Source organism: Panthera uncia, chromosome F1, assembly GCF_023721935.1.
Source record: "Panthera uncia isolate 11264 chromosome F1, Puncia_PCG_1.0, whole genome shotgun sequence".
Classification (NCBI taxonomy): domain Eukaryota; kingdom Metazoa; phylum Chordata; class Mammalia; order Carnivora; family Felidae; genus Panthera; species Panthera uncia.
The window spans coordinates 40,907,305-40,928,945 of NC_064813.1; the positions used below are offsets into that span (position 1 = coordinate 40,907,305).

The following is a 21,641-nucleotide window of genomic DNA, read 5'->3' on the forward strand; positions in this document are numbered from 1 at the left end:
ACGGGCCATATCCCCCACTTCAGGTTTCCCTTTCCTGGCTCAAGTCCCAAGCAAGCTCTGTTTTACAGCTGCACACTCTTTTTGTTCCTGAGAAAGTTGCGGTGGCTCTTTTTGTTGTTTTTTTTTTTTTTAAGCCATACTAGGGGGTTGGGAAAGGAAAGCTTGAAAAGTAAAATAATAAAAAACAGACCACTCTGCCGTTACAGGCACATAAATAGCTTCACTGTAGCCAGGCTGCACCCTCGTTTCGCCATAGCAACCTGGAGCGGGTGTTTATAGCAGCCTGTCACCCCGACTGGAAAACAGCTGCTGCCCCCGCCCCCCCGCCAGCCGCACCCCAGAGCAGCGGGCAGGTGCCCCCGAGGGGGTGCGGGGGGTGGCGGGGGAAGGCAGCCTGGGGTCCGGATGGGCCAGTGGCGGGAACGCTGGGGGAGCCCAAGGCGAGGGTTGGGTGTCCTTGGTTCCCAGGCTTCCCGTCACCTGCAGGCGGCCCCCTCTGTCTCTCACCTGGGGTCAGTCATAGGAAACAGGAGCGCAGAGGGCACTTAGCTCCAGCTGGACCCAGGAGAGGCCTGGGTGTCCTCTCGAGCTGACGAGGTGGCTTGTTTCAACTTACCGAATAAACCTTGGCTCCTGTGGCAAGTTCCGGGGAGTCCTCTCGAGTCCGTTTTCTCAAGGACTGACAGGAGAGGGGTTTCCCTGGGGAAGATCACGGGTGTCTGGGAAAGGGGGTGCCCTGAGATGCACGGAAGCAGAGATCAGCACCCTGGGAGAGGGAAAGGCAGGAAGGGATGTGTGACGTGACCCTCCTGTGCCTCCCCTGTCAGCCTAGGTCAGAGAGCACCTTCCGGACCGGGCCCCTATTCGAGGCCCCCAAAGTGCATTAACCTGGGGTTGTGAGAGGGGTTCCTGACGTTCCTTGCAGAGATGCCTCGTAACCTGTGCGGTGTCCTCTATGTGGGCCCCAGACCCGCAGCTGCGGCACCCTTGTTAGGGAGCGTGTTAGATATGCACATTCCCAGGCCTCCCCTCCCCCCTCTGGAATCAGAAACTCTGGCCACAGCAGCAGCAGGGCCCAGCCATAGGTTGTCATCAGCCCTCCCGGGGCTCCTGATGCCCACTTGAGTTTGAGAACCACTGCTCCAGACCGGGCCGCGAGGGCAGAGGAGAATGGCCAGTTCGCTTTCTACGGCCGGGGGTTGCCGTGATGGCCGCTGTGTGTGCAGTTTGTGGACAAGGACGGACAAAGCCGGGCGAATGGGACGACATGTTATCAGGGAGTGCCCCGGCCCTCTTTCCTGATGCACGTCATCTTCTCAGCGTGGGGTCCTTGCCTGGGACTTCCAGGAAACAGCTGGGCTGGGAGAAGGGCTGGGGGGTGGAGGGCATTCTCTGTGCTCTGTCCAGGGGACGCTGTCATGGAGCGGAGGGAGGAGATGGGACGGTCTTCCAGGCACGATGTCCAGCATACTCTGACTAGGGTCACACAGGAATGTTACGGGGGACAGAGCAGCTCTGTGACACTCCCTTCTGGTGGCTGAGCTGTGGCCTTCTCAGGCCGAGGCCAGGGCCTTCCCCCCTCCCCTCTGGGGGCCCCCGCCAGAACCTGAGGCCTCGGAGCTAGCTACGAGGTCCTGCTCCAGCAGCCAAGGGAGACTGACCCTCCTCTCCCTCTCCACCAGCCTGGCATGACTCTGCTGAAATTCGTTTCTAAAAATAACCCAAGATCCAATCCAGCTGCTAAAAAGCCCCTTTGTTCCCTTGGAACCAAAATGTGGAAAAACCACGGAAAGCAGCCCCAAGAAAGGCAATGTGTGTTGTCCGAGAGAGTATACATACTGGACATTTGCGTGTGACCGGCCAAGGTCTGCGTCCTGTCCCAGTTCTGAAGAGCTGCTCCCTGCTTAGGAGTGAGAAGCAGACACCCTCGCTGCCCCATATCCTGAGCATTTCCCATGAGCAAGTGGGAGGGCCTGGGGGAGGCTGCCAGCTCCCCTTCCATTAAACAACAGGCCTTCTTCCACGCGGCACCGTCACTCCCGCCTGCAGTCGGCTCTCGCCGTCCTTAGTCGACTGAAGGGAATGGTCAGCGTTGTTTCGTCCTCCACATTGTTTTGAGCTCTGGCTTGCTGCGAACACTCCCCCACAGCCCTTGGGTCACAGGAGGCCACGGAGGTGACCTGGGCCAGTATGACTCAGATTATGTGGAAGCGGGTACATTCCCCATGGCTCCGAGCCTGAGGGACTGCCCTTTTTCATCCTGATCTATTGATGCTATTTTAGGAGAATACCGGAGGGGTGACATTGCCCTCTCAGGCACAGTCTGCTTTAGTGTCCCGACCCAGGCCATGAAGCCTCCTGTCTCCATCTTGATGGTTCCTGGAGTCTCTGGCGTGAGCTGACTCTCAACAAGCCAGATGATTAGGAACGGGCTACCAACCGTGGGTCAATTCTTGGTATCGCTGTGTAGAGGAAGTTTGTGCTGTCGATGGGCCCTACCTTTTCCTGCGCCCTGAAGGCATCAGGCCCGAACCGATAAGTTTGGTCACCGTTGCCTTAGTGTCTCTTAGACAGTATAGCCCCTCGAGGACTGCACGGTCTCAGGATCACCATGTGTTTTGGTTTTATTTGTTAGGGCGTCAGGTGCAGAGTATGATTTTATCACTGGTCCATGAGGGGCCCTTTGTGTGTTCACCGTTACCCCATATTCCACCTCTATCCCTGTCCTCACCCATTTCAATGGACTAATATGTATCTTTTGTTTAAATATGTCCCTTAAAGGGGCGCCTGGGTGGCTCAGTCAGTTAAGCATCTGACTTTGGCTCAGGTCATGATCTCACGTGAGATATAAGCCCTAAATCAGGTGAGCTCGAGCCCCGCTTTGGGCTCTGCATTGACAGTGCGGAAGCTGCAGGGGATTCTCTCTCTCCCTCTCTCTGCCCCTCCCTCACTCGTGCTCTCTCCCTCTCTCTCTCTCAAAAAGAGACTTAATAAAAAAAAGACTTTGCAAACTCTTCATCAAAAAATAAATATGTCCCTTAAAATATAGAGCATTGCTTTAGATGATGTGTTTTCAATTTGTGTAAAAACTATTAAAGCATTTTCCCCACCCCCCCCAACACTGTTTCTAAGATCACAAGTGTCCTTGCGTGTATATCTGATCTGTGCCTCACTGTTGGATTATATCCCCTGTTGTCTAGCACACATATTTTGCCTGTCCATCATTGGGACAGGGAATCCCAGGTTGCCTACCACTTCCTGTCACCACCAGTAATGTCCCTGTGAACATCTTCACTCATGCCGCCTCCTGAACCTATATGATTATTTCTTTGGGAGATGCACCCAGTAGTACATGACTAGGCCCAGGGTATACATAGACTCAGTTGGTTTGTTTGTTTTTTTAATGAAGTCCCGAGTTTCATTTATTTATTTTTTAAGGTTATTTACTTATTTTGAGGGAGCACGCATGTGCACACACACGAGAAAGAGAGAGAGAGAGAGAGAGTGAGCAGGGGAGGGGCAGAAAGAGGAAGAGAGAGAGAGAGAGTCCCAAGTAGGCTCTGCACTGTCAGCGTGTAGCCCCACACGGAGCCCAAACTCACAAACCATGAGATCCTGACCTGAGCTGAAATCAAGGGTCAGATACTTAACCAACTGAGACACCCAGGCACGCTGCATAGACTTAGCTTTGACTTAGAAGTACCAGGCGACCGTGGAAAAGAAGGAAGAATTCTGGATTCCTGAGGCTTAGGGGTCAAAGGTGACGTATTTTCTCCAGAAAGATCCTTTGATGCTAGCACTGCGTTTCTGCTACTGAATTGAAGACTCCTCAGCGTGGCCAACTTGGGGAGGAAAAGAGCGGGCACGAGAGCCTCATGTGTCCCTGCTTCCTCACCGGGAAGTGATGCTGTCTCTTCAGGAAGGGCGTAGCCTCTAGAACCCTGGTCCTAGTAGCTGGCTGAGAATTAGCATCAGGTTCCAGGACCTCGACCAGGACCACGGGTCACATTGTGCCATCCTGTGGTCAGTGCGGAGGCCTGGTTTTGGTTCCCCAGCCCTCACTTGGCTTCCTGGCATGGGCACGGCTGTTGGGTGACGGTGACAGGTGGTAATCCCCACCACCTGAACTTTAGCCAATGTACTTTCTTCCCACATGCCTCCAAAGGGCCTCAGTAGACGGAAGGAGGGTGTGTGCCCAGGTCTGCTTCTGCAAGCCAGGAGGCACTGGAGAAGCAATAGGGCAGGGCAGGCATGGCGGGGGTGGGGAGGAAGAGCCTGGCACCATGATGGGCATGGCTGCCAGACCCAAGAGGCAAGAACTGGCAAGAGTGAGCTAGGATCTGGGTCATGGAAATAAGGGGCCTGTAATGAGGAGGGAGCAGAGAGACCTCTGTGTGGGGTTTAGACCTTCAGAGAGAAGGGCCAGCCAGGGATGTTTCACACCAGCCAGGCAGCCTGCCATGTTCAAGCGCTTGCCAGCTTCCTTGACAGGGCATGGCCCTCTTAGAAGCATGGGAAATGCCTGAGAGAAGAAGTCAAACCTCAGAAACTGTGGGTGATGGCAAAGGAAGTGCCCCTGCCGGAGACAGCAGAGAAGAGAATGTCGAGCAGGACCTCTCGGTCTCATCACTACTGAGGAGGTGTTCCCCTGACCTGTTTCGGAGCCTTTAGGGCTTGTGGGCAAGGGACAGAAAGGTTCACGTGGACCTTCTCATCAGGCTTTAGGAAGTAAAGCCACGGTTGGTTTTTTGGTTTTTTTTGTTTTTTTTTTTTTTCCATTTTGTAACAGCAATGTCCTTGTACTTGAGACAAAGTGGCTTGGATTCAACTAGAGCACAAACCCTAGCTCTCTGAATCTTGATTTCCCTGCTATAAAATGCTGGTGCCCTCCCCGTGGGACTGTTGGTGAGGATTCAGTGAGACAATATACGTAGCGATGACCAGCCGGTACGTATCAGCCGCCACCTAGGCACTAAATATTGTACGTGTGTGATGTCTCTCTCATTTCCCCACGAAGTGCCTCCTAAGGTACCCGGCAAACCTTCTTTCCCTCCCTTCCAACCCCTCTCCCTCACTCCATCCCTCCCCTTGCAGATAAGGAGAAAAATAGAGCCTCACTTGGGAGAGGGAGCTTCCGGATCAGAGAGAAGGGCACAGGTTTGGGGAGAAGAGGCGACTGGAGCAGGTTTCGTATCTCAGTTTGGTGCTTCCTGAGGAGGACCGGCCTGTCCCTCCACCCCCCTCGAAGTCTTCCCTCTTTCACACCTTATGTCCTGCGTGGCAGTGACGCTGACACTCCAACCACAGCATCTCCCTGAGTGCTCCCGACTCGCTCCCGAGCAGAGGCTCTCAGCCTGGTGAAGAGGTCAACCCAGGGTAGAGCAGGGAACCAGAGGCGGCTCTACGAGGCAGCCCTCGCTTGCAGCCTGGAGGCCAGAGCTGAGCGTAGCCCTTATTATTCTAGGCAGGTCCGGCTGCAGTGCTGAGCCAGCCTGGTTCCCTGGGCCCTGGCCCCTCCTGTTCCCTTTCTCCTGTTTCCATTCATACTTCATTGCCCATGCATCGTGCCAGATTCAATAGGAGCTTCTGGCAGGGAAGAGTCAGGGTGTGGGCTCACTTTCAGGTCCTCAAAAGACCCTACTCTATCCCTACACGGGAGCTGCCCTTTCTCCTCGTAGCCTGGGGATGTATCGCTTCTTTAGCGCCCGGGAAGGTTTCCAAGAGTAAGGGATTCCGTGGACAAAATTGGAGGAAACAGAATGTCTGACTATTGTTTATGGTTTGGTGGCTTAGGGCATGAGGTCCTTGTCTCTGGCAGCTGCCTGTTTCAGAACTTCCTAGCAAGTCTCGCTGCAGACTGAGTTATCTGGAAGCGTGGGGTGGTTTGTTTCTCAGGTATGTACGGGAGCAGGAGAAGGTCTGTTTCAGCCCCTGTGATGTGATGTAGTTGTGATGCGATGTGGTCGATTCTGAAGGAGAAAGAGCTGGTGAAGAGTCAACATTTCCTCTAGGTGGAAACGGTTATTTTCTCCACTCCAGAGATGCCAGCATTTCTGATGTTTGTCAGAAAATAAGGAAGTCCAGGGGTGCCCGGGAGGCTCAGTCAGTTGAGCAATTGACTTGATTATGGCTCCGGTCAGGATCCCAGGGTCGTGGGATCAAGCCCCAAGTCTGGGTCCGCACTCAGCATGGAGCCTGCTTGAGATTGTCCCTCTCCCTCTCTCTCTGCTCCTCCCCTGTTCATGCATGCTCTCTCTCTCTCTGTAAAATAAAAGATGAAAAGGGGTGCCTGGGTGGCTCAGTCAGTTGAGCGATTGACTCTTGATTTCAGCTCAGGTCATGATCTCACGGGTCTTGAGCTCGAGCCCCATGTAAGGCTCTGCACTGCCAGTGCAGAGCCTGCTTCGGATTCTCTCTCTCTGTCTCTCTCTCTGCCCCTCCCCCGCTTGTTCTCCCTCTCTCTCTCTCAAAATAAATAAATAAACTTTAAAAAAGGGGCACCTGGGTGGCTCAGTCGGTTAAGCGTCTGACTTTGGCTCAGGTCATGATCTCGCGTTCCGTGAGTTCGAGCCCCACGTCGGGCTTTGTGCTGACAGCTCGGAGCCTGGAGCCTGCTTCAGATTCTGTGTCTCCCTCTCTCTCTTGCCCCTCCCCTGTTTGCGCTCTGTCTCTCTCTCTCTCTCAAAAATAAGTAAACATTAAAAATTTTTAAATAAGTAAATGAAATTAAATATAAAAAAGAAGAAGAAGGAAGAGGAGGAGAAGGAGGAAGAAAATGAGGAGGTCCAGACTCGAGGGAGGGAGTAAGGTATAACAAAAGGAGCACCAGATGGTCAAGGGTGCTGACTTGCCAAAGACTAAATCACTTTTTTTCTCATTGGACCTCAGTGGCTTCATCTGTAAAGGGGGGGGGGGGGGGTGTCAAAGCTGTCGTACGTAGAATTGATCAAAGACAATGTTTTCACCGTCATTACCAATTGTACAATGGACGTTACAAGACTTTGGGCCGAAGAACATTGAAATGGTTCAATGATCATGTACAATAATAGGATTTCTTGCCCCTGTAGGAAGTGATGGTAGTGTTTGCTTTTCCGTCCTATCGTCCTTTAAGTTGGCAAAATGCTAGAAACTGGGAGTGAGCACATACCTTACCCAGAATGCCCCAGGCTGCGTGACTAATCCTGACCTGACAAGAGGTGGTACCTCCCAGGCGTCTGAGCATTGCGTCTGAGGCTGAGGCTGTGGCCGAGGGGGGTGTGAGAGCACTTACAGATTATTCTTTGCCAGTTGCCTAATAAGGGTAGGGGCTAGGCAGACTCAGCAGCTGTGGAACGCTCACATTCTGAGAGCTCAGAGAGGCGTATGGGTGCCTGCTAGGCCTCCGAATTCCGGAAGAACGTCCTTAGATATCCCACCTTAAGCTGGGGGCCCCAGCTGACAACTGCCCCCTTGACTCTGTGTCAATGGCTTAGTGCATGACCTCCTCTGTAAGCGTCTCTAGAGCAACCCGAAGCAGACAGACCTCATTCTCTGCCACATGGCCCCACGTGCTCTAATCTCAAGTGACCTTTTCTCACTGGTCGCCTCCGTGAGTGAAAAATTTCTCCCCTTTCATACCTTGAGGAGAGGTTCAAAGTAAGGAACTCTGACTCAGACGGTCCCTTCTTCTTTTCTAGAAATCGAAGGCTGCATAGCCTAGTGGTGTTGCCAGTGGTTATAACGTAGCTAATGGTTATTGCTAATGGAGCTGCCTTGGAATTTTCCATTCTTTCTGAGGGTTGGGCATTCCCTTTGGCAAGGAGAGATGGAGGGGGACGTGGAGCTTATTGTCCTTCTGCTTAAAGGGCTAGATACCAAAAGTTCATTAAGATCAAATTAAGCCTTCTCCCATCACTTGAGAGTGGACATACTGGACACTGGTCATCTTTCATCTAAGATTTCCAAGCACTAGGGGCTCAGCCAGTTAAGTGTCCGACTTCGGCTCAGGTCATGATCTCGCAGTCCGTGAGTTCGAGCCCCATGTTGGGCTCTGTACCGACAGCTCAGAGCCTGGAGCCTGCTTCGTTTTCTGTGTCTCCCTCTCTCTCTCTCTGCCCCTCCCCTGCTCTCACTCTGTCTCTCTCTCTCTCTCTCTCTCTCTCTCTCAAAAATAAACATTAGAGAAAAAAAAAAAGGTTTCCAGCACTATTTCTATCTCTTATTCTAGTCCTTTGTCACTTTCTTGAGATGGTGTGAAGAGGGAGGGCTGATTTTTTCCCCCAGGTGAAGGTGGGAGGAACTGAGCCTAAGAAGGCCAAGTGACATGCCCCAAGGGTGCCTGGGAAGATGGTAAATTGGTTCTGAATCTGCTACCAGTTATTCAACAACAACAACCACGACAACAAAATGAGCTGAATGCCCATGTGTGCAGGCGCCCTTATGGCACTGGGGATAAAGCTGTGAACACGACAAGTGCAAAGCTTAGCCTTCATGGGACAGACACTATAGTGGGTGGAGATAGAAAAAGTAAAGTCTGATTTCCAGTTTAGCACTCTGTCAGCACTGTTGTCAACATCCTCTTGAAAGGTTAAGGAGCTCTACTTAAGGGTCAAGATGGGCTCCTTACTGCTGTAGCCCTTCCCACTGCTTCCAGGCTTCGACGAGAAGCTGAACTGGAGGGAAATTCTGTCGTACGTACCGCCTATCATTGGGCCAGTCTGAATGAAGGGAGTTTGACACGCCGCCTCAGGTTCTCTCCAGACCTCTGTTCCCCAGGCTACTCTGATGACATCTAAAAAAGAAAAAAAGGAGGGGGCGCCTGGGGGGCTCAGTCGGTTAAGCGTCCAACTCTTGGTTTCGGCTCAGGTCATGATCTCACGGTTTCGGGAGTTCGAGCCTCGCGTCGGGATCTGTGCTGACAGCATGGAGCCTGCTGGGGATTCTCTCTCTCCCTCCCTCTCTCTGCCCCTCCCTCCTCTCTCTCTCTCTCTCCCTCTCTCTCAGATAAATAAATAAACTTTAAAAAAATTCTTTAAAAGAGAAAAAGCAAAAGGCAGTGTGATGTTTGAAAAACAATAGCAACAATAAAGCAAAGCCATGCTTGCTTAGCCCTCTGTAGGTCAGAGTAGTTCTAAAAATCTCTGATAAAAGGAGGAGACAGAGTGAACACTGGGGGAGGGAGGAGTACCCAACTCCATCCCAGGGGACCCGCCGGGAACAGGATTGGTAGGAAACTTTGGCCATACATGATTTGGGGAAAAGTAACCGGTAAAAGAGCCCAGCCCTTTTCTGATGGTTCTTGTGCCTCTTTGCTCGCCTTCTACAAGTGAGGATGTCATCTATGTATTAGAGGGGGGCTGTCCCGAGATCCTTGCCACTCCCTGGTTACTGAACTCCAGTCACTGGGGACTGTTTAACCAGGGCTGGGCCCCCATGTTCTGGTGCCGTGTTCAGAAAGAGCCGCTTCACATTTAAACGGCTGCTGTGTGACGATGGGTCCCCCACGACACGCAGGAGCTGCTCTCTAAAGCTAAGAACAGGGCCGGGGCGGGGGGCAGGGGGAGCCTGGCCACCTTCAGCCCTTTAGATCCTCACCTGCACGTAGCTCCGCCCTTCCTCCCACTCAGAGGGGGCGCACATGCCTTTCTGAGGGGAGAAATGCTGACCTGAGACCCTCTGATGCTGACTCACACGCGGGCTAACCCTGCTTTCCTGCTGACCTTGCCATGGCCCTGGGCTCTATCTGAACTGATAGCTGCCTTATCCCCACCACCCCAAGTAACACTGAAACCATACGCTGCAAACCTCCTTCTCCGAGGTCCTTCTGTCCCGTTTACGTAGAAAGGCTGCACCCTGGATTGCCAACTGCCAGAGCATTTTACTCTCCCCTTTTGGAGACGGCGAAAGCTTTTTGGAGGGATGGGGCTTATTAGCTCCAAGACCTGAATGTAGTCCCCAACCTGCTCACAGCTGCAGTGGGCTAGAGGCTGAGTATTCGGAGGGGCCCCGGAGCATCTGGGCATCTTCTATCAGGTTGCCCTCCTGGTTTGTCAATGTGGGTGTTGGGTACAGGGCGCAGGGTTCAGGGGCGCGGGGGGCAGACTGGCAGGCCACCCTCCAGGCCACTCTGGTCTGGACTCCTCTTCTGACCTCTTCTCCCCAGTTAGAGTTAAGATCAGACTAAAGGAGTTCATAGTGGGGCCCTCATGTGGATAGACGTGGAGAGCGTGAGAGCCATTAGGGGTTACAAACCTTTTATTTCCAAGTTCCTGAAGTCGCCAGATTGTCACTTGGCTTGAGAATGGTGTGATGTGAAGACTGGGGTATATCGGAAATTACTCCTCTCCATGGGGGTGTACAGGCTGCTGGGGCCTCCTAGGGAGAGGCGGGCCCCTCCTGAGTCCGAGCCCTCAGCTCAGGCCTCGGCGATCGGTTCAGCTCAGGCACCCGCTGTCATCTAAGCCCTAGAATGAGTACCTCTTGCCTCGCAGGTGCTGGATCCTCATGGCTGCTCTAATTGTTTTTGTCTGTCTTCGAATCTTTATTCCAGAGATCCAGTTGTCAGCGGTATCCAGGGAGCCCTCCTCTTCCTCCTCCTCCTCCTGCCGCCTCTCTACCACCGCAGTTGCCGGTTGTTGCTAAGGTAGCCTCCATGGTAACATGCACATCCTGTTTACACCTCCATCTGGGCAAGCTGGTCTAAGCTAGGAACCTACCTACCCTGGACAACGGCTTCCATTACCACCTGGGGACACCAATCGTCGTGACACGTGGTCCGGCTTCCACTCGGCTCCCCCATCCCCTTCCTCCCCTCACTGCCGAGCTTCATACACCAAAAAGGATCTGGGCTAGAGGCTGCTACCCTGAAGCTCACTGCACAGGATATAGCCCAACTATTTCCTACCCAGGCTCCCAGAGAAGCAAGAAGTAAGAAGTGAGGCAGAAGGGCAGGAGTTCCTGACCAGTTGAAGGGAAGCCACATTTTCTCTGGTTGAGGGGCTTGGTAACAGCAGGCAGAATGACGAACCCAACAGAACGTACCTTGCCGGCCAACTCGATGGTTGAGAGCCACGAGCGGGAGTTTGGCTGCACAGTAATGGACCTGCGGAAGCTCATGGAGCTACGTTCGACCGACGCAATCAACCAGATCAACGTCCACTACGGGGGTGTAACGAATCTCTGCAGTAGACTGAAAACCAACCCCGTGGAAGGTAAAAACCACACCAGGGGTGGGGAATCAGAGGAAGGTGGCTAGTGTTCAAAACTATGGTTTCCCGGCTTCTCGAGAGGGCAGTAAGAGACCTCACTGGTGTATCTGGGTCGTTTGAGAAAAACATGGCCTCTGAAAGGAGGTGAGACCACGGAGAGCCATCTCTTTCCCAGCGACGGTGTTCGCTGACGGTCGGACTTTCTTCCTTTTTCTGTGTCAGTGTACAGCAAGGAGAGGATTTGGCTCTGCTTTACAAGTGTTTGTGTTAGAGACGCTTTTATCAGTAAGTGATCAAGTCTCTTATTCAATATCGGTCTTTGATTACAGAAGAACTTAACTACAGTTCTGCCCCACACCGATCTCACAGTGTAACTGGGGAGAACGGGCACAAAAAAAGTGACCCAGTGCATCCGCCCAACGTGGCATCTCTCTATCGTGTACAGTTAGAAATAGGGGGGGCAAATCACAGGGGAGTACCTACCGTACCTTTGGATTATTCACTTTGCTTCGTGTCAGGGAATTATTGATGACTTTTTTCAACCCTGCCTGGCACACTTTAATATAGTTCTTCTTAATGTGCTTTTAAAAGAGAACGGAAAGCCTGGCTTCGTGCTTGCCTGGCTCACTTCAGTTGCCCAATAAGCCATGGTAACATAAAATTTTGCCTCATCAGAATGGAGACAGAATCAAAGGAACCTTCCTTTCTCACTTATGCAGGGTTATAGCATCTGTGTTACGGGGTCTTACTTGGCCCCATCAGTGAGGCAGGACATGGCTGAGTAGCATTAGGTAAATCAAAAATCTTGTCCTTCAGAGCGCCTGGGTGGCTCAGTCGGTTGAGCATCTGACTGGTTGAGCATCCGACTTTGGCCCAGGTCGTGATCTCGCGGTTCCTGAGTTTGAGCCCCGTGTCGGGCTCTGTGCTAACAGCTTGGAGCCTGGAGCCTGCTTCGAATTCTGTGTCTCCCTCCCTCTCTGCCCCTCCCCCACTCGCAGTCTGTCTCTGTCTCTGTCTCCCTCTCTCTCAAAAATAAAAATAAATATTAAAAAAATATTAAGAAAAAAAAAAGATCTTGTCCTTCAGATGCCTTTAGCCTCTTGAAATAGACTATTTCTAGCCTTCCTTGGAACCTACATCATATTTTTTGCCAAGTCTAAGAAGTTTTGACCCCCAGCCAGTGCTGTAAGTTTGGACTTGGACTTGGACTCTTGTCCAAGTCTCTCTTCCAGACTCTTTAGGATTGAGAGAGAGCAAGAGCGAACGAGCGAGAGATTTTTATCTAGATATCTGTACATTAACATGTCTTGTTTTCTTCGCAATCTGAGGGAGCTTCCTTCCGTGTTCTCTTGACTGCTAGAATCCAGTTTCCTACCTCGCATGAGTTCAAACACTAGCTCCCCCATTTACTGAGTATCACTGAACGGTTTACTTAACCGCCCTGAGTCTCTTCCTTCTTTGAAAATGATGTTAATACCTAGCCCATTCAGTTATCAGGATTAAAATATTGGGATTCCACGTACATATCATGTGCATCCAGCGCTCAAGCTTATGATGGGTATTCAATTAATGAGCTGTCTCAGATTAAAATGGAGCCCACATGTCTGAAGGTATCTGCCAGAGTATGAGTGCCCGTGGAGTGCGATGTATTATTTCCTCTGGAGAGGTTCCTGCTTGTATGACTGCAACCAATGGCCATTGCGTCCTTTCACCTCTGGATGTCAAAGAGATCTGGTTCAGATGGCAGGGCTTGGTCGCTCTCCCACGGCTCAGTCTTTGCCCTCTGGCTAGAATCTAACGACTGCCCTTTGGGCACTGCTTCTTGTCAGCTAGATTTCTTTATTCTGCCACTTTTGTAGTAGTGTTGACCTTAAACAGAGGCTATTCACATTCTATTTTCACTGAGCAATGCAGGCGTTTAGAGACACCCATCAGAATGCAGGCAGGATCTTCCTTTTTCCCCTTCCTATACCACTCTTGATGGCTTTGGCCAGTCGTTTCTCTCACAAAGCAAAGCTCAGGAGTCCAAATCAGTTGGAACCTGGGACGCAACTGATAGAAGGATCCAGACTCTCCTCCCAGTTTTCCTAATCCATTTCTCATAGCTGCTACTGTCTCCTCCCTGATTCCCAGACAGCTTCGATTCCCAAAGGCCATCATATATGCCACTTTAATCTCACCATCAGACAGCAAATGTTGTCAATGTAACTAATGCCCTTAGATTCCTCCCCACTCCTAGTTTCCGACCTGTGGTGGAAAGCCATGGCTTCTGATGGCAGGTGCCTCTGTTGCTACGGGCCCCGGCCATGCCCCAACGCCAGTCCCCCTACCAGTGGGGCGGCTGTCTGCCGCCATTCTCCTGCTTCCTTAGATCACAAGTCTGTATCCTGATTTGTTTCCGTGTAAGACTTAATCATAGGGCCGGTCCTGGAGCTGGGGAGGCAGGGAGTCCGAAAACAACTTTTCCATGAGTAATGTTTATTCCCCCGTGCCAACAATGACCTCCTCACGTGTGCGAGGAATACGAGCATAGAAAAGGAGGCACAGAGGAGCTGTGACAGAGAAGTCTCTCCCCAGACAAAGGCGATGCTGAGCTGTTTCGTGCGGCAGGGCCGAGAAAAGAGCTTCACTCTCCAGGTGCCTCAAAGAGCTGATGCTGTAAAAAGCCAGCCTGGTCACAAGAGACCGCACTGAGGTGCCTGACAACCTACTGTAGTCCTGTCCCCTGTGGGAGGCCCCTGCAGACTAAGAAAAAAGAGGGGTGCCAGGGTGGCTCAGTCGGTTAAGCGTCCAACTTCGGCTCAGGTCGTGATCTCACGGTTCGTGGGTTCAAGCCCCGCATCGGGCTCTGTGCTGACAGCTCAGAGCCTGGAGGCTGCTTCGGATTCTGTGTCTCCCTCTCTGCCCCTCCCCCACTTGCCCTCAGCGTCTTTCTCTCTCTCTCTCAAAAATCAATAAACATTAAAAAAAAAAAAAAGAATAAAGAAATTCACCTGGTACTTGAATTCTGGTAGTTGGTAACCTGGTGAAGTAAGGCTGGGGAAATTGGTTCCTAGAGTATGACCCTTCCTTTTTATTATCTGTTGGGTTGATAGCATCACCTATATAGATCTGACAGATTTTTTTTTTTTAAACCATAGCTTTAAGGGGCCTTATGGAACTGGGAGTTTATAATATTTATGACACGAGCATGGTTTTATTATACTGGATTTACACAATTCTAGAGGCAGGTGGGATTTAATTTTATTCATCCCCCTCCCCTCCTTCCAGGTCCAAAGGCTTAAATGCCTCCCCTAAATTCTTACGACTAGGTAGAACAGAATAGACTATTCTTAGGCTAGAGCAGGAACAGAGAGTCTCAGAAGCACAGGTAATTCAAAACTTTGCTCTGTATTTCAATGCCTGATAGAATGTCTAATTGTGACCCAGTGCTAACATTAAACCGTGGCTTCTGCCCCGTCAGTGGGCGTGGCTAGTTGGGAGCATGGACCGCTGTACCTCTGATTGCCTGGGGAAGCTGAGGCCTGGCGGTGCTCGACGGCAGCTGCTAGCACTCGCGGAATGTTCCTGACAGAAAATGGCGGCATCTTCGCCCTGCATAGTTACTGGACAGCCACTAAGTTTGGGAAGCTGAGATTCTTTGGGGAGTAAAAAGCGAGAGGGGAAAGAATCTGTTTTAAGACAGTCCCGCCTGAATTACCATCCTGGTTCATTAACGGCAACGTTTAGGGTAATATTTCCTGCCATGTTAAGATCTCTGGGGTTTAACTGTGTTCCTGTCCCCAAGCCTTCTGAGGTCAGTGGCGTGTCCCACCAAGCATCGTCCATTTTCCACGAGCTGGGACACGCTAGGATGGGCTCTTCCTCCATGTGCAGACTGAAATTTCCAGTAGCATTTTCTCTGTTTGCTTTTTTTATTTGAGAGGGAGAGCGAGTTGGAGAGAGGGGCAGAGAGAGAGAGAGAGAGAGAGAGAGAGAGAGAGAGAGAATCTTAAGCAGACTCCACAGTCAACACAGAGCCCCATGCGGGGCTTGATCTCATGACCCTGGGGTCATGACCTGAGCCGAAATCAAAAGTCGGACACTCAACCGACTGAGCCACCCAGGCGCCCTTCCGGTAGCATTTTCAATCTGGAAAAAAGCTGAGGACATGATAAATAATACATGCTTACCCACAACTCTACTATATTACTATTAATGCTTCTAACACTAGTATTATTTACATCGTAAGAGATGCAAGAAATCGAAGTGGATGAAGTCATATAAAAAGTTCTGGTGCTTCTCCCACGCTCCAGCAGATGGTTGCGTGCCCCCTACTTAGAGGCCGCTGCTTTAGAGAATGTTAGCGGAGGGCTGGGGAGGGGTACAGAACCAGGGGAGTGGATATGAGATACAACGGACGTAAGAGGAAGACGGTAACTGGCCTCTTTGATATCTTCCTCCCTGTCTTTAGGGCGGATCTCGTGTTTTTGGAGTACCTGCTTCTAGGGCACCTGAGTGGCCCAATCGGCTAATTGGCCGACTCTTGGTGTCAGCTCAAGTCACGGTCTCACGGTTTGCGAGTTCGAGCCCCCTGTTGGGCTCTGCACTGACAGTGTAGGGCCCGCTGGGGATTCTCTCTCTCCCTCTCTCTCTGCCCCCTCCCTGCTCTCTCTGACTCCCCCCTCAAAAAAAACAAAAAAAAAAAAAAAAAAAAAAGACCACCTGTTCTTAGGAGCTCGTCAATTCCAGAAGAGAAGCATAGCCGAGCCACCTCTCTTTCCTCTGGCCCTCTGCCCCACAGCCATCACCTTCAACTCTTGTCCAGACACTCAACCGACTGGCTACCAAAGAGGCCAGATAAGTGATCCTGAAAGCAATGCACGTGGGCACGGCTGCAGAGGCTGGCAGTCTGGCCCTCTCTGCCCATCGTGCTTCAGGGACATCTATTAGCGCTACTTTAAGATGTGAGAGAGGGGGCGCCTGGGTGGCTCAGTCGGTTAAGCGTCCGACTTCAGCTCAGGTCACTATCTCGCGGTCCGTGAGTTCGAGCCCCGCGTCGGGCTCTGGGCTGACGGCTCAGAGCCTGGAGCCTGCTTCCGATTCTGTGTCTCCCTCTCTCTCTGCCCCTCCCCCGTTCATGCTCTGTCTCTCTCTGTCTCAAAAATAAATAAACATTAAAAAAAAAATTTAATAAAAAAAAAAGATGTGAGAGAGACTCAAGCCGGAAGAACATCTTGGAGGGAAGGGAAGAGAAGGTGGGCAGGCCAGCGCAAACAGCCAGAAAGCAGCTATGCTGTGATGTGAGAAGCTGAGGCAAGTCTAGTAACTTCTTCAAAGAAATACTGAGTACTTTACGGAGGGGTGGGAAAGGTTTCCAGCAAACCCCAGGGGAAGCAGTCTCAACAGCTGGAATGAGGAAAATAGGTGATTGAGAAAGAGAGTGAAAGCGCCCTCCCTCGGAGCCTCCCCCCCTCCTCCACCCCCTGCAGGGGATTCCATGTTGCATCCTGGGAGTCCCCTGTGTGATTTGTGCACCCAGGGCTGAGAGAGGCCAACAGTGCGTGACAGCTGTGGACCTTCCCTCCCCAGCCCAACCCCAGGCTCTGTGAATTCTTTTCTGTTCAGCGCCTCCTTGCCCAGAGCTGGGCTTCTGGGATGGCTGGCATAATGCTGCCAGGCAGGGGACAGGGCAGTCTTGATGGGGAGAGGGGATGAGTCTTCCTGAGCCTGAGAACCACCCCCTCCCCCCACTGCTTTGCCCCCCCTTCCAGGCCGGGAACCCTTTGTGCCGCATTCCTTTCGCAGCTCAGCAGAAAAGCTTGCAAGTTCTGTTTCGTTCTGGACCTTCTTGTTGCCTTGCATGGAACATCAGCTAGGGGCGGGGGGAGAGAGATAGCACTCCCTCCTGGGCCGAGGCAGATGTCGCATCCACCCTTGGAAGTAGGGCTTTCACTCTTTTTATTTAGCTCTGACGTGTGAGCACCAGGGAGCGTGACACTGGAGGGAAGCACACGCGTGCGGTGTGGGAGCAGGTGGCCGAGCAGAGGGCTGCGGAGGGCAGACCAGGGAGCTTTCTTGCTCTGCGCCAGCTTTGGGGTGTTCAGAAAAGGCGTGGAGAGGAGGGCCAGACACTGCTGACGCTGCCGGGCTGTGTGCACTGAGCATCAGGAAAGGGCCATTCTCCCCCAAGTCCGGCATCCTCTTGCGGTGACCCTGAGGCGATGGCTTTATCTCTAGGGGCTGGAAGTCCAGCAGCCAGAGAGCACATCTCCGAGCTGTGGGTGTGCTAGGCTAGAGATGCTGAGGTCGTGGCATTTGCCGAAAGCCTGCGGTCCCTGTGCTGATGTCAAGCTCCCCCTCCCCTCAGCCCCCCCAACGCAAGGTTTTTAAGGTAGGGCTTGAAAGGTATTCTGCTGCCTGTTCTCCTGTACCAAAGAGGGCTGCCTTCCACCCCACCCAGGGCAACCTGTCCCTGGTACTATGTGTGTGGGAGGTGAGTCTGCTTCTCCTTGGCAAGGTGTCATAACTCAGCCAGCTGGGAAGTCCCTCGTGATGTCTGACCCAGCCCCACCCTTTCTGGGGCTGAGCTGGTTCTCGTGAGGGGTGCCGCTGCCGACAGCCCTTGGCGTCCCAGGGAGGCTGGCCCTGGCCCTTCCCTGCTGGAGCCAGGCCACTGAGGGCCGGGCTGCCGCCTCTCCTCCCAAGCCCTGGTTCCCCGCACAGACCCACAGCAGACACAGATTTTCCACTGCTGCATATTCCGTCTCCTGCCAGCCTGGGCAGGGGCCATGAAACTCCCCAACACGGGGTAGGGGCGATGACTTCAGAGCCTGACATTCTTTGTCGCCTCTCCCAGCTCATGTGTTCAGTCTGGTTCTTAGAGCCAAAAGCACTCCTGATTTGGGTGGGGCTTTCTCTCTCCCGTGTTCTTGGGGACAAAGATTCCTCTCTCTCTCTCTCTTTTTTTTTTTTTTTTTTGATGTATTTCTAAGGGAAATCCTTTTCCTGTGTTTCCAGCATTCTCTCCCTGCCAAGCTTCTCTCCAGGAAGCTGCATATTTGAGAAGCCACTGCAGAGATCAGGGTCTAATACCCTGTCCTCGGCTAGACAAGGATTTATGCGAAGTTACCTCTGTGGAGAGCAGGGCCTGAGAGCCTCTGGGGGCAGGAAGAATGGAATGAAAAGCCCAAAATTGGGGATTGGCTGAGCTCCCAGGCCCGCAGGCTTTCCCGTGCCCTGCCACAAGTCGGAGTGAGGATTCCCAAGGCTACTTTGCTAACAGTCCCCACAGGCCCCTCCCTGCCTCAGGGCACACTGGGAACTGGGATGGCCACTTGACTTCTTAAGATAGCTACTGCAACAGCTTAGGGTGACTTAAGGTGGAGCAGAGAGATGAGAGAAAATGGCAAACAGGAAGTTCGTGTGTGACTTCGAGGCCATCGAGGCAAGAGCAAGGCCTGACCTTTCTGTTTTCCGTAATGTGTGTCGTTTGGTTTGCTTGGATCCAAAAAAGGCCATAATGAACCTTGTATCGAGTGCGAGATTCATAGGTTGGACTCTGATAGACCTGGTGGCACCATCCCTGAGGACAGGAAGGAGACACTAACTCGGCCCGGTTGTAAACCGTGGGATCAGGGCTGATTGGCGTAGAGGCGCAGAGGAAAGCGGCACGCGGGCCACCAGCCATGGGACCCAGGGGGTGCCGGGTGGTTTCCAGGAGGTGGGAGCTTCAGGCCCAAACCTGGGAAGTCCCGGGCCAAGCGGGACCAGTTAGTCACCCTGGAACGAAGCCGCTTCCACACCCCAGCCCCCTCTGCGTGTAGGTGGGCGTGCAGCTGCTTCCTGGGGAGTGGAATAGACTGTGTCGCGTACGAGCCCGAGTAGTTACATAACCTCTCCAGGCCTCAGTCTGCTGATATGTAAAATGGGGTTAACAGTAACTGTCTCATAGGGGTTTGCGGCGTCTGAACGAGAAGGCACCAATGTGCCTGGTGAAGCATCTGGCACCTAGTAATCACTTAAACGTTAGCAACCCGATTTATTACTCATCCATTCAGTTCATTCAGCACATTTGTATGCGTACAATGCTGGGCACTGTTGTAGACCTAAGGAACAAAGACAAAGCTCCCGCCCTCGTGGAGGGGGGCGGGGTGGACGGACATAATGAATACATCATATAACATATTAGGGGAGAAGACCTGTGGAAGGAAACAGTGACACAGGATAAGGGGATCGAGAGTGCGGGAGCGGAGAAGCCATGTTATTAAATCAGTGAGGTCAGGGTCGGTGTACAAACACCGGAAAGAGGTAAGAGAATGAGCTAGTGAACAGCAAGCTGAGCCAAGGAGGAGCTACTGCAGGGCTGAAATAGAAGCTTCTCGAACGCGTTCAGGGCACGGCAGGAAGGCTCGCTGGGCAAGGAGCAAATAGTAGGAGTTGAGGGGTGGGAGGCCGGGGGCTCTTGAGGGGCCTTACGGGCCATCATAAAGGCCCCGGTGCCCGCTTTCACTCCAAGTAAAAGCCACCAGTAGGTGAGTGCCAAGGGTTGGGTTTGAAAAAGATCGTTCTGGCTACTGTGTTGGGAGGAGACGGGGCACGGGACAGCAGGGGTGGGAGCAAGGTTACCAGTTAGAGGACAGTCGTCATCACCCAGGCAAGAGAGGGTGCCAGCTCACACCAGGATGGTGACAGTGGAAAGTGAGAAGGGAATAGACCTTGGGTATATTTTGAAGATAAAGCTGCCAGGATGTGCTGGCTGAATGGATAGAGCACAAGAGAGAGAGGGAGGTCACAGGGTATTAATCTGAGAACAGAGAGGGCAGGATGACCTCAGATGGGTGCTTTCAGCTAGATTGTTGTTGCTGCTGTGGCTTTGGCCTCCGTTGGGGTCTTGGGATGTCCCTTAAGATGACCTCTAGTATCTGATATCTGGTTTGCCCTCACAGTCATCTACTCACCTTGGTAAGGGGGCAATGGCATCTCCTCGCTGCTTCCTTGAGAAACGTCCCCGGGGAGATGAACAAATGATCAGAACTCCTGTTTCCCTCGAGCAAACCTGGCCCTCCAGTAGAGCGGTCCCAAACTGGCACAGCCTCGCTCTCTCAGGTCCTCGGGGAGAAAGAACCGGCCAGGATCCGCCGACTGCTCCGCCTCTGCCTGCCTGGGGGTCACGATGCCCTGCCCAGAAACACTCCTTTCCCAGGCCCTTGCTTTCCCTTCCCACTGGGAACCCGACTTTGCAGTGCGGTGGAGGCAGGGAGCCTCTGGGAAGCAGCCCAACTTGCTTCTAGTGCTTTGGCCAAACCCACTCCCCCACAGAGTTGGCTATGCCACTCAGCCAGAGGCCAGGGTGGCATATCTGGGCACTGGGAGGCAGGAGGCCCTGGATTAGAATATGGGCACCGCTTCCCTGACCGGCTCCCCATTTCCCTCTCAGACTGAGCGCTGGCAGGTGAGAGTGGTCCCTATTCCCCAACTCCACCAGTGTGGAAGCCAGTTCACCACCACCGCCCCCCGACCCCGCGCGCGCACACACACACACACACACACACACACACTTTCCCTCCACTCAGGGTCCTTCGTCTACCCTCCCAGACAGAGGAGTATCTTGAGTACCCCTCCTGATGGTTTTTGTCTTCTGGATGCAGAAATGGAGGCCATCTCAGACCCTACAAGCAACACCCCTTCGGGTTTCCCCTTTCCCAAGTCTTTTTCTGTCCGAGTACCTTCCCGAGGTCTGACCCAAATCTCTCCTCTTGCCACTTAAGATACCACTCTTGGGTCCTGTTGAGCGGAGATGGAGAGTAGAGGTCTGCCTTCACGCCACGCCCCCCTCCCCACCGGGGGAATAGCCCTTCCTGTTAACCAAAGTGTGAAGCAGCCCTCTGGCATCAGCATCTCCAATTCTCCTTGCAGCTTCCTGTCCCCTGCTCTCCCTCGGGAGGCTTCGTGGAGTGTCCCTGCCCTCTGATTCTAACTCTCCTCTTCTAGGACCTTCTTTTCCCCAGACAAAGCTCGCCCCACCCTGCCTGTGGGTGGGAACCCATGGAACGGTGCAGCTCCAGGTGCCAAGCCCAGGGCTTATCTGCTGCTCTGGGTAAACAACTTGAGAAATGCCACCTGGCATCCGTTGAAGTTTTAGGATTTCCCTCCTTCCCCTACAGTATAACCCCCTCCTGGGGCCCAGCAGAGGAGCCTAAATATAAGGCCTGGGGGCCCCTGGGTGGCTCAGTCTGTTAAGCGTCCGACTTTGGCTCAGGTCACGATCTCACAGTTCATGAGTTCAGGCCCCGCGTCGGGCTCTGTGCTGACAGCTCGGAGCCTGGAGCCTGCTCTGGATTCTGTGTCTCCCACTCTTGCTCTGCCCCTCCTCCCCCTCTCTCTCTCTTTCAAAAATAAATAGACATAAAAAAAAAAAAAAAGTCCTGAAATAAAGGCGGCACTGAGAATAGGGAATAATTCTGCCTATCCCTT

The 21,641-nt window shown here is 52.7% G+C and overlaps 2 protein-coding genes across 6 annotated transcripts in view; one reads left to right on the forward strand and one right to left on the reverse strand.

Annotated features, from left to right (window-relative positions):
- ETNK2 (ethanolamine kinase 2) overlaps window positions 1–21,641 on the reverse strand; it is a 407,034-nt gene that overhangs the window by 25,476 nt on the left and 359,917 nt on the right. The gene's annotated exons all lie outside the window — the stretch shown is intronic.
- The window catches only part of ATP2B4 (ATPase plasma membrane Ca2+ transporting 4), a 51,507-nt gene continuing 40,286 nt past the window's right edge, over window positions 10,421–21,641 (forward strand). For 3 of the 5 annotated variants that reach the window (XM_049634414.1, XM_049634412.1, XM_049634413.1), the window contains exon 1: window positions 10,421–11,189. In XM_049634414.1, coding sequence (XP_049490371.1) covers window positions 10,997–11,189 — 193 coding nt within the window. In that variant the 5' untranslated portion in view covers window positions 10,421–10,996. The remainder of the gene's footprint in view (window positions 11,190–21,641) is intronic. The other 2 variants (XM_049634410.1, XM_049634411.1) reach the window with 1 other exon arrangement.